This window comes from Brassica napus, chromosome A9, assembly GCF_020379485.1.
Source record: "Brassica napus cultivar Da-Ae chromosome A9, Da-Ae, whole genome shotgun sequence".
NCBI classification, from domain to species: domain Eukaryota; kingdom Viridiplantae; phylum Streptophyta; class Magnoliopsida; order Brassicales; family Brassicaceae; genus Brassica; species Brassica napus.
The window spans coordinates 28,079,379-28,092,081 of record NC_063442.1 but is presented as its reverse complement, the minus strand read 5'-3'; the positions used below and the strand labels follow the sequence as shown (position 1 = coordinate 28,092,081).

Here is a 12,703-nt window from a genome sequence, read left to right as displayed (position 1 = left end):
CGGAGGGAACTACCTCATGATGTCTCTTGACACCCTACACAGATATAGGCCTATGCTTTAGGGCCCGTTTGCATATCCGGAGAGAAGGCCTATCCGTGGGTTGCACTTTCTCTTGGGGATTAGTCTGGGTCCTTCCATAGGCCCGGGATACCCCCAGGTTAAACAAAAAAAAAAAATTCAAATAATTTACTATGTAAGGCTCTTTAAACTTGTTATCAATCTTACAAACAATATTTACTAAATATATTTCGTTTGCAAAACACGTCTGAGATCATCTTTAGTTGTATATGTTATGTTGGTTGCTTCACCAAATTAGGAATAATCATGATTCTATATTTTTACCGGTACTTATACGAATTAGGAATTAGGAATCATCTTTAGTTTTATATGTTATGTTGGTTGCTTCACCAAACTTATACGAAGCAAACATGTAGTTTTTATTAATAATATAGTTTCATTTATAATAATTTTAAAATAAGAAATATAATTGATCTTTTCTATGAAAGTGTAAAATATGATTTATCATTTTCTTATTTAAGTTTTTATAAAATTATACCTTTTAAAATAACAAATATTTTGTTTGTATACGTAGATGTATATGTTACGTTTATAAATGTATATACATTTTTATTAATTATAATTTTTAATAATTTTATATAGATTTATTGATGCATATTAACTACTACTACAATGTTATAAATATTTTTAGTATACTTTTTTTATTTGAATGATATGAATGATTAATCTATCTAAACAATGTTTAACTTTGTTTTGCAGTTAGAAAAGTTTTACAATAAATATATGATTATTATATGATTATGGACTTCATAGCCCATAATTATAATTATGGGTTTTTTTTTCAATTTTTTGACAAACTTCGGTCAATTGCAAAAAACTAATTTGTTTATTCAAGAAGATATCTTGAGAAGTTTTTTTTAGCATTTTCGAGAATTTTTCAAATTCAAAAGTCAAAAAAATATTTACAAAGGAAGACTTATCAAGATGTCTTATGTAGAATAAACTTCTTAGGTGTTTTCCTTCGTAAATTTACAATTACAAAAATGACTTCAATAAACTTTACGTCAATGTTCTCGGAGAAGACTTTTTACGTCAATGTTTAATAAACTTTCATTTTCTCTACAACTAAAATGAATTTTTAATATTTTCTTATTAATTCGTGTGTATTAGTCAATATTGGGGCTCCCAGAGGGCTTCTGGATGAAATTCATAACTCATTTGGTGATAATTATGAGATTTCAAATATTTATGTTTACTAATGTTTCTAACTAATCCGAAAAGACTTCTTAAATAACTTCCAGGTATGTTTTTAACTTTCAAAAGTGTTAACTAACTTCAAGAATATCAAGTCATATGGTTTAATGTGTCTTTTTAAAGATATAATTTTTAACTTACATGAGATTTAAAATTTCAACTTTCACTTAAAATTCAAGTTTGATCTTCTGTGAATTTGACTAAGTTTTTTTTGTGAAGTTTTCTCTCTTAGTTAGTAATTTGACTAAATTTTTGCGTTGCTGTGTTTTGTTATGAGTGGGTAGAATGGTAAAAAAAAAATTATTGGTTTATTGTATCAATAACTTCAATAATGTCAAAATTTTTTGGCAAAACATGAATATATTTACCAAATTCTTTTGATTAACATCTCTCTTCAACTTTACAAAATAATTCACAACTAAAATAGTACACATACAAATAATAAAATAGACCATGAACAAAAGTATTACACATGGAGCTAGATATCATTCTTCAGCATAGAAAAGCTTGAACTCCACTTGACATCATTCATTTGTACCACTTTGGGCAGAAGATTTCGGAAGACTTCCCGAAAACTTCGTGGGAGTCCTTCTACCATAAAATACATTAGAAGACTTTTGAAGAACTCTTCCAAGAGTCTTCCGAGAGTCTTCTGAGAAGTCTTCCAAAGTCTGACTCATATCTGAAAAAAATTACATATTCAAAAGCATTCAAATGGCTTCAAAATAGAGAAAGCTTCAAAAATAATTTTTTATGCTTAAATAATAAACAAAACAACCATATTAGGTTGAATCGGTAAATTTTTAGACTCCAATGTATAAGACATACAAAATACATATATAAAATTTGTATCACTCTGGCAGAAAACTTCGAAAGACTTCCTAAAGACTTTGTGGGATGCCTTCTAGCATAAAATGCATTAGAAGACTTGCCTAGAAGTCTTTCAAGAGTCTTCTGAGAAATCTTTCAAATTATGTCTCAGGTTTGAAAAACCTGGAAATTCAAAAACATTCAAATGGTCTTAAAAGCAGAGATGCTTAAATGATAGAAAAAAAACAATCACATTAGCTTGAATTTATAGATTTTTAGAGTTTAATATATAAAACACACAATAATACATATCCAAAATTTATATATCTACTTTTGAAGGAGTGAAAGATGAAAACCATGTAAGAAAAAACCTGCAAAGAGAAGATAAATTAGTGAGAAGACATGAACAAAAAAATAAGAAATGGATTTAAAGTTTGGTATTTTATGTTCAAAGAGATTAGAGAGAGGTTAGAGAGTTTTAGAGTGAGAAAATTTCATTTTTACTGCAGCCATTTGAAAGGAAGAAAGAAAATGTGTAAATTTTCTATATAGAGACAAAAATTTCAATTAGGTTAAATATTTTCGATACAGAAGCTTTCTTAGACCAAATTAAAAAAAATGATGTAAAAACACAACCATAACAATAGAAATGACAGCTTTTAAAAAAAGGGACAGATCACTCGCCCTTGAGTTTCTTTTGAGAGAGCTTTTTGTTAACAGAGTGTTGATCCTCAAGGCAACTGTCTTCATCTTGTTCGCTTTTTCTTTTGGACAAAGGAGTTGCTGTAAAACCACCAGAGCCAGAGGAAATATCATCTGCGGACTCCAACATTAGGACCTGCAAGATACAGATTTAATCGAATCAACATTATGCTTATGTAACAATCAAATTATTCGCAATTATAAGCAGTGTAATACCGGTTTAGGAGGCAAATCAGCAAATTCCTCAACCATTTCACGGTCATCAGTAGCCAATCGAACCACACACTGAGAGCTCTTTCCTTTGATGTTATCAGCATCAACTGAAATCTCAAAAAGGACTCTCTTACCAAAGAGATCGCTAACTGCTTCTGGTAAGAAGTCTTCATCTTCATTCTACAATTACATAGAGATAACTCAATAAAAGAATTTATGGTGTTAATTGATGTAAATAAGAATTACTAAAAGTACCTCGTCATAGAGTTCAGCGGCAGAATGATGCACAATTTATTGAGCATTAGCATCAAATAAAAGAAAATTAGCCTCACCGCTGTCGTCCATAACATGAGCAATTAATTTGAACCTGAAAACAAAAATAAATAAACGTCTCAGACTATTTCCATGACGATCTACCTAACTAAAATGTGTGTATATCTAACCCGCACAATACCTGGACATCACTGTGTTATTTATCGTATGTATTGCAGAAGAACAAGGGCCGGTTATCAGCATCAACTTTGGTTGTAGGCATCACTTTTTTGTTGTGGTATTTGCAACTTAAATATTGCCAGCCACGTTCAATATCAATTGTTTCAATAGTCCCCAGAGTGACAAAAGTGCCAACCTATTCGTCAATGACAATATGTTAAAAGCATTGATAATACATGGAGTATACTCATCTGTAAAAAATCCCTAAAGTGAAGGGTGTAGTCTATATACCAGAGTACTATCAATGATCTCTCTTATGGATAGCCTCTCATTAAGAAAAAAAGACCTGGCAAGAATAGATGTAGCAGTACCAACAGACCATTGGCTACTATCGTTGTTTGTAAGAGCAAGTGAATCATCATGGAGACTGCCAAATCAAATAATCACACATAATTTAAAAACGTTTCAGTTAAAAATGACGTTCAAAAATTAAAATAAAAATCTAGATGTATTGAACTCCTCAATAGGTCTGGAACGTAAGACGCAGGAGACATACCTTGCTTTAAACTCCTCAATAAATTCAAGTGTTGGGTTGAGCAAAATATGGGTTGAATTATACCCGCTAGATATGGAGTAAGCACCTACAAAGTATTTTGATCTTATTAGTATGTTATGCGAGTAATAATTTTACACAAATTGAAACAATATTATATATCTTTCCACTCTTTAACAGAACAGAATCTGATAACACAAATAACCATGGTGGACATGTTACTCCTACTGTAATCGTATACTTGTTTAGCATAAAAACCCCACAGAGTACACATCATCTTCACATTACTGTATAATATAAACTTAAGTTAAATACAAATTATAGATGTTCATATGAAAATTATTACTCAGATTAAGAACTTAGTCTTACTTTGGGTCACGCAACTCAATCAAGAACCTCATGTTATCTTTTCCTTTTATTATTTTGTTTTCCAGAGATCCGAAGTTAACTATTTGGCCAACCACATCTACATAACAAAAACAAGCGTCAAATCAGGAACAAGTATAACAAAAGTGAAAGACTCTTTAACTGTGTAAGAAACTAACTCACCAATCAAACAGCTATGATCAAGATTTCCACCAAGAATATCAGAGAAGTCCGCGAAATATTTTTCGGGAACTGCACTTGGAAAATCATCAGCTTTTCCAACAAATGTTGTTTGAAAGAAGCCAATTTTGTACGGATGTGGCGTTGTACGGTATTTACCAATAGCATCGTACACTTTGAACAACTGGACGACAATCGCATCTCTCTCGCGTAGCTTGTCATCGAATTTTTTGATGAGTTGTTCACCAACTGAAGCATGAATTCTTATCCACTGGTCACAAAAATAATAAGAGTTTTATAAATGCATCATAAGTATATATCTCGAAATGAATCATAAACGATGCTTCCAAAAAAATGCATTTTGTGTGATTTATACTTACTTTTTTATCAACAAAAACCATTTCAATGGTGTTTCTTGATTCTTTGTTATAGTTTCTCCACAAGCAAACAATCCTAACTTCAATACGCGACGTATCTTTACGGGGTTTTAATTCTCTAACATAAGAAACAATGTTTTTGGAGGCTCGCACCATTGCCATTGTTCTTGTAAGAGCTGAATGTTTGTATTTTAAGCATTCAGGTATCTCCTATATATATAAAGGCAATTTATTTATCATATTAATGACCCTTAATAAAAAATGAAATCGTTTAAAGAAAGATGCTAAATGTGTATTGTCAATAAGTGATTTGCATATGATATGATTTTAACTTGCGCAAGTAATATAATAAATATGATATCAACCGGCGCAAGAAATTGGTTTAAATAATAAGAAAAGTTATTAATATTTGTATTAGTTAACAATCTTGCGCAAGTCTAAACTAAATATCTGATTATTATCTCCCAAGCGAATATATATATGGGTTTAACTAAATCGATAATATATTTGGGCTTTTCTAAATAGGCTAAAGATATTTTTTTCTCTTCTAAGATAATTAAAGCTAATTAAGAAGATAGGACCCAAATATTACCTCATTCTCAGCTTCAACTCAGCTAGTGAAAATGTGGGTACCGAAGCTACATACAAAATCTTCAAGCGCCTGACTATTTATAACCAGTGCAAAGAATATAAAGTGTCCTGCAATTAGCGATGCAACAGACTGACTAAATTAGTAATGTGAAGCTCTAAATCGTGCTAATGAAACCGAAAACCAAACTTGAAAATCTCAAGAGAGGACTGTCTAAATGCTTGTTGAGTTATTAAGGAGAAGATAATCTTACAGTCCTTCTTCAGAGACTGAAGTCGAATCCAAGTTTGTTGTAAATGTCAGTTGTCTCTTCTTGTTCCATCAGTAGACAGTCCGCGAAATACTTCTCTGGACGTGGCAATTAGTTCGATGCTCAAGCTGAATGTTATTGTTTAAGAGAATCAATACCTCAACAGCAAGAAACATATAGGTAGAAAAACTTCAAGAAGTTAATAATACCTGGTCAACGAAGTTGTTTAATGATTATGTATGTAGCTTCTTCAACCTTTTGATCTTTGAAGGTTAATCAGTCAATTAGATACAAAGATTCAAAATGTTAATAAGCAGATTGTAGTTTATAGCTTAACATATGTCGAATCCAATCAGAGAAACCAAAAAATCTTTGTATCATAGCTTAAAAGTCGAACTCAATCAGAGAAACCAAAAAATCTTCGCCTCATAGCTTAAAAGTTGAATCCAATCAGAGAAACCAAAAAAAATCTGTATATTCCGAGAGTATCGATAAACTTCACCTCGTCGATTTGATCGATGGTGGAGAGAAGGAAACTCATCTGGTCGTCGCTTCTTGACGCGATGGATCTGATTGAGTCTTCAGAGTGTCGAGAAGCAAACTCATTTGGTCGGACTGTCTTCATCGGTTTCAAACTATATCCCCCTTTAATTGATACGCGATTGAAAAAAAAAATAAGAAGAAACTTCATGCGATACGACGGCGTTTTCCACTCCGCGGAGGCGAGTGAATAAAAAAATGAAAAATAAAAATTCAAAAAAATCAACCAATAGAATTATAAGAATTTTCGTGAGAAACTCTATGTGATTGCCACGTCAGCAGAAATCACTAAAGTGACTTATCTTTTAATGTATAGGAGGATTGTTTGTAAATATTACTATAAATTTTATTTAATTTATGAACTCAATCATATCCTAAAAATACTAAAACTTAAACAATAAAATAGAAGGAAAAATTGTATTTAACTTTTGGTAACTACATGAATAATTGAAATTAAGTAATAAACAATAAATTTACTACACTCTAAAAATAAATTATTATTTATATTACAAAAGAAATAAAATTAAATAAAAACATCCTTTTCTCAAAAAATAACATCCAAAGAAACTTTAAAAAACATCCAAAGAAACTTTAAAAGTTTATTCCCGATTTTTTCACATGTTAAAATAAAATATAAAATAATTCTACAATTAATTATCTGAATTAATTATAATATTATTTTTTTGTAAGGAAAATATTTTTTAATGACTAAAGTTTATGTTGTTGAAATATTTTAAATTTCACATAACTTCTAAAAATGTATACTGAAATTTATGGCCTGTGAAGTTGGCTTTGCGTGGAGTTTTCTGCGGATGAGAATCAAGAAGATGAGAGATACTTGGTGAATTTTGGGAATACATTAAGTAGAGTTGGGGTCTCCTATGGCAGACATCTCAGCAAATAATCTACCTCTCTGTTTCTACCAGTTTCTCTAGTGTTAAAAGAAGATGATGATGGGGATTGATGTCACGAGCTAAGGCGATTGCAGTAGAGGAATGATTCAGAAGCACTACTTGAAGTCTTTCAGATAGAGTGAGGTGGCGGAGGAGTCAGAGTCACCGGAGACGGTGAAGGACTAGTCGGTGGAAATGCATGTCCTACTTCCAACATATCTGACACGTGGCCTTACTAAATTGGTCGAATACAGCTGTCTTAAGTGCAAGTAATATTTGTTCTGTCTTTTTTACCGATTGAACTTTATTTTAATATTTAGCCTTTTGTAATCTTCATGTGCTTCTGTATATTTGCCCATAGGGCTAATGGAATTAAATATGTTCACAAAAAAAAAAAGATTGGGCCTAATTAAGATCAAGTTAATGCTGAATTGAATTCTAATATATTGTTTGGTTAGTATCGGTTTGAGGAATTAGCTGTGATTCATAATTATTTTGATCAGTGGTAATGATTGCATAATTTTTTTTCCTCATAGAAAGCAGATTCTAGAATCAAACTAAGAACTATATGTATACGATATACGTTGGTTGAATCCGAGCACATGGTCTCCACTATATATTAATTATCTGCGTTTTTCTGCTCACACATATTTTAACCCCTCACCCAGCATCTGTTTATTATCTTATTATGTGCTGATATGTTCCAACCATTTTTAAATGACGAAATCGTTTTCTTCTCTTTGGTTATATATTGAGACTATGATTACTAACATTTACAGAACATAAGTTCGTAGACTTTCACAAATACAGCGTCATGTCAACTTCTTCCCAATCGTACCCGATGAGCGGGGGCGAAGATCTACACAGTTACATCCATAATTCTTCGTACCAGGTATGTGATGTATAGATGAATTATCTTCTTATATATTATACAAAAGCAAAAATTAAGGGTTTTATTATTCCTAGACTTAACCATATATATCGATCATGCAATTATTGTTAGCGAAATGTCTAGATATCATGCACGCATATATTTTTGATACAGAAAGCAGCCATAGATAGTCTGCAAGAAAAGAGAAGGCTATACATCTTAGAAAAGATTGATCTCCTGAGTCTCAAGACCGGTCTTAGTACTTTCACTATTGCGGATTTTGGGTGTTCTGTTGGCCCTAACACATTTCATGCTGTTCAAAACATTATTGATGCGGTGAAACTCAAACACATGAAAGAAAACACAGTCTTGTGTCTCTGGAGTTCCTAGTTTGTTTCAACGATCAACCCAACAATGACTTCAACACACTCTTTAGAACTCAACCTCCTTCCTCCGAACGAGAATATTTCTCAGTCGGAGTTCCAGGCTCTTTTTATGGCCGAGTGCTACCAAGAAACAGCATCCACGTTGGACATACTTCCTACACGATTCATTGGCTTTCTAAAGTTCCCGAACATGTATGTGAAAAGAAATCACCAGCATGGAATAAAAAGTACATTCAGTGTAATAATTTGATTGAAGAAGCGGCAAAGGCTTACAAGATCCAGTTCACAAAAGACATGAGCACTTTTCTTGAAGCTAGAGCCGCAGAGATTGTGCCTGGAGGACTGATGATTTTACAAGGACAATGTTTGCCTGATGGTGTTCTCATGTCTGAAACTTGGGAAGGCATTGTGATTGACACCATCGGTGATTGTCTTATGGATATGGAAAAATCGGTAAGATATAGTCTCAAAGCATTTAGTTTCTAATATTCAAAACATCATACAAGGTAGTCTCAAAGCATTTAGTTTCTAATATAGTCTCAAAACATTTGTTTTTCGGTTCAGAATTTTTGGGAATTTTTTTTTTTTTGAAAATGGGCTAGAAGAATTAATAACCGATTTTGATCTGAGTTCGGTTCTTTTATGTTTTAAAAATATGCTCGCTTATCTTTTTTTTTTGGCTCAACGACTACTTTCATTATCCAACATTGTTAGGACCTACATCATAGTTTGATCCTAGAGAAGGCATATCAGCCTCTATGACATGAGTTAACCAACTTGGCATAATAGAATACAACTTGGGAACATGATTCATAAAAGAAAAAGCTTCCTTCGCTATCCTATCTGCCGTTTTATTACCATCACGAGCAAAGTACTCGACCCTGTAGCTCCGGTTTGTTGAGAAGGAGTGGGTGATCGCCTGTATGATTGGCTTCAGTTTTGGCCATGTCGCCTCCTTACCATTAATCATCTTGGCCAGCACCATAGAATCTGTTTCAAACTGGACCTGCTTGTAACCGAAGCGAGACATCGATTGGATTGCCCATTGTAGCGCTATAGCCTCAGTTTCTATTGGTGAGCCCACTCCCTGAAACCGTCGAGCTCCTGCCCACAGCAGCCGACCTGTGTAGTCTCTACTCACCCAACCAACTCCCTGATTCTGCTGGTTCCTGTGCCAACTCCCATCAGCATTGCATTTGATCCAACCTTGTGGTGGGGGTTTCCATTGGACTCGCGGTCTATCAACTGTGAGCTTTGTCACCTCCTTCTTTTCTTCCTCTGATCTCTCCAACCATTCTTTCATGTCCTCGATAGCTTTGTTGACTGCGTCTTGAGCTGCATAGTCTTTGCCCTGGAAAATGAAATCATTTCTGTTTTTCCAGATGCGCCATAACAGCCACGGTACGAGATCAGCGTGTGCTTCTTCCTTAGGATATCTATCTTGGAGGCTCATCACACGCCATAAATTAGAGTATAGAGAGTCAGACATAATACCATCAACAGGTGCATGAACTGGAGATAGTGCCCAGACAAGGCGAGCGTAGGGACATTCGAACAAGATGTGATTTACTGTTTCATTTTCCATTGAGCAGCGCATACAACGCCCATCCTTTGTGATGTGTCTGTGTTTCATGTTTGCTGCTGCGGGGAGGGCATTGTTAACACATTTCCACAGAAAATGGTGGATCTTGGAGCTTGTGTTTTGTTTCCAGATTCTCTGGCTTAAAGCGTCGAAGCTCGGTTGATCCATCTGTTGTTCTTGCTCGTTTGTCTCAATGATGTTTAGCTGCACCCAATAGCCTGACTTGACTGTGTAGTGACCGGTCTTTGTGTATTCCCAACTGTAAACATCTGCAGCTGTTGGTCCATGTGGATTTGTTGAAATGATCTTTGTTGCGATATCTTGTGGAAATAGCCTCAAGATCATCTCCTCGTTCCACTCCGTTCCAGGGCTTGTCATCAGGTCACTTACGCGCATTTCTAGGCCAAGTGAATTCCGGAGAGGAGCAGCTAGCCGGTTTGTAGCTGTAATGGGCAACACAGGTTTGCTTCCCAGCCATCTCTCGTCCCATATTCTGGTGTTTCTCCTGTTTCCTATGATCACTTTTGCTCCTTGTTTGATCAAATTTTGAGCAGTATGAATACTTCTCCAAGCGAAGGAGGGTCTGGATCCCAAAGTGGCATTGAGGGGGTCTGTGTCTCTGAAGTAACGGCTCTTGAATACTCTGGCTAGCAAGGATGTAGGGTGGGTGATCATACGCCAGAGTTGCTTCCCTAGAAGCGCAATGTTAAAAGCTTCTAGGTCCTTGAAACCGATTCCTCCTTTGTCCTTAGGCCTACATAGATAATCCCAACTGCTCCAGTGCATCCCTTTGGATTCCTTGTTGGTCTTCCACTAGAAGTCTGACATTAGGGAGGCTATCTTCTTGCATATAGTCTTTGGGATGAGGAAGCATGACATAGTGTATGTCGGGAGAGCTAAAGCAACCGCCTTGAGGAGAACTTCCTTACCGCCTGGGATAGAAATTTGTTTTGCCATCCTCCAATCTTTTGCTCCAGTCTTTCTTTGAGATAGCTGAGTATTGATACCTTGGAACCTCCAAAGGATTCAGGTAGTCCTAGGTAAATGCCGTCTCCACCCTCTTGCTCCATTCCTAACTTCAGTTTTATCTCTTCTCTTCTATCACGGGGAATATTTTTTCCGAAGTACAGGCTTGATTTCTGGTAGTTTATGCGTTGACCTGAGGCCATGCTGTACTCTTGAAGGATCGCAGAGAGGCGAGTGATTTCTTCATCCGACTGTTTGCAATAGAACATGCTGTCGTCTGCGTAGAGAAGGTGAGATATTGCCGGTGCGCTTCTTGCTACTTTTAGTCCAGTTATTTCTCCTTTTCTTTCTGCGCTTTGCAATTTTTGGACCAACATCTCAGTGCAAATCACAAATAGGTAAGGAGACAGCGGGTCTCCTTGCCTTATTCCTCTAGTTGGTCTGATGTCTCCATGAGGAGCTCCATTGATGAGTACCTGGTACTGGACAGAGGTTACACATTCCATGATCAATGCACACCAAGTGTTGTGGTCACGAAATCCATGGTTCAATCAGAGTCTCACCAAACCGTCCAAACCGACCATCTAGAAGGTACCAGCGACCGAGGTTCAGTCCAAGGCGTATATCTCTACAACCAGAAGGACTTTCAACATGAAACCAATTGTATTGGATTCTAAACTCAAGACGGAGTCCAGCCCAATTGCAATCGAGCCAAAATATTCACGGAGCAAGAAGTTATGACTTTTACAAGTCAGAAGTTTCCCAACCCGTCCATCTGCGAGTATCCGACTTTAGAAGGAGATTTAAGCTCAAGTAAGGAGCGGCCTGAAGCAAAGCCCATCATAGGAGTCAAGAGGAGTTTATCAGCTTTCCAGAAAGCCCAAGATCAGGAGAAATGGCCACGGAATTATGAAGTTATGATCCAATCTCCAAAACCGGTCAAACCAGTTCTACACTTGCCTCAATTGGAAGCTAACCGGTTCAATCAGCTTCAAACCAGACATTTCCGACCAGGAGATCATTTCAACCAATCAGGAGATATTCTAGGCATCCAGGAGGAGTTCTACAAGTTCATACCATGCACTAGAAACCATTGGATCAGGAGGATCCTCATTTACTCAAACCTGCCTTATTTGGAGCAAACCGACATTAATGTCGAACAGCTCTTTCCTCTTCAGTTTAGGCACGACCACAGCACATTACAAGCAGTCAAGAAGGTTCCCAGGAAGCTTACTTATCCCCTTAAACCATCCAGGTTCAAGAAAGATCAGATTCTTTACTTGGAGCCAAAATCCCACAAAAGGCTCCAACGGCTAGTTTTCGATTTCTTTCTTAGTTTTCGATTTGTTTCCTTTTCTATTTGTTTTAGAACGTTAGGACCTTTGTCTCTGAGCCTTATATAAGCTCCTAGACGTCCATTGTAAAGAACACCCTTAATCACCAAGTTAATAGAAAGTTTATTCAGTTTTATCAAAGTTGTTCTTTGTATAAAATATCAGTCTTTAGGATTCAAAGAGAGATTCTTTGTTGTCTTATTGATTTCGTGAGTCTAGTTTGTTTGTGCAAATCAAACAAGCTCAGTACACGGATTGAGAGAGTCAATCACTTCGATCCATCATTCCATCAGATTGAGAGATTCAATCAAACCTTCATCCGCAAATCCACTTCAGTTCATCTTCTAATCAAGCTGAGAGTGATACACATCCAGCAGCTTGATTCCA

General features: G+C 35.4%; 2 protein-coding genes and 1 pseudogene across 2 annotated transcripts; 2 read left to right on the top strand and 1 right to left on the bottom strand.

The window, feature by feature from the left end:
- Positions 1-2,131: 2,131 nt before the first annotated feature.
- On the top strand, positions 2,132-8,981 carry LOC106363255 (annotated as a pseudogene).
- Positions 2,759-5,067, bottom strand: LOC106363256. Its single transcript, XM_048740488.1, has 6 exons — positions 4,909-5,067; positions 4,532-4,799; positions 4,352-4,448; positions 3,721-3,856; positions 3,001-3,177; positions 2,759-2,920 (listed from the first exon to the last, which is right to left on the bottom strand). Exons 1-6 carry the CDS (start codon positions 5,065-5,067, stop codon positions 2,759-2,761), a joined length of 999 nt encoding a protein of 332 aa, XP_048596445.1.
- Positions 8,982-11,719: 2,738 nt separating the features above from the next.
- LOC125577927 lies at positions 11,720-12,386 on the top strand. The gene has a single exon (XM_048740087.1). The coding sequence runs from the start codon at positions 11,720-11,722 to the stop codon at positions 12,383-12,385; it is 666 nt and encodes a 221-aa protein (XP_048596044.1). The 3' UTR covers position 12,386.
- Positions 12,387-12,703: the final 317 nt, after the last annotated feature.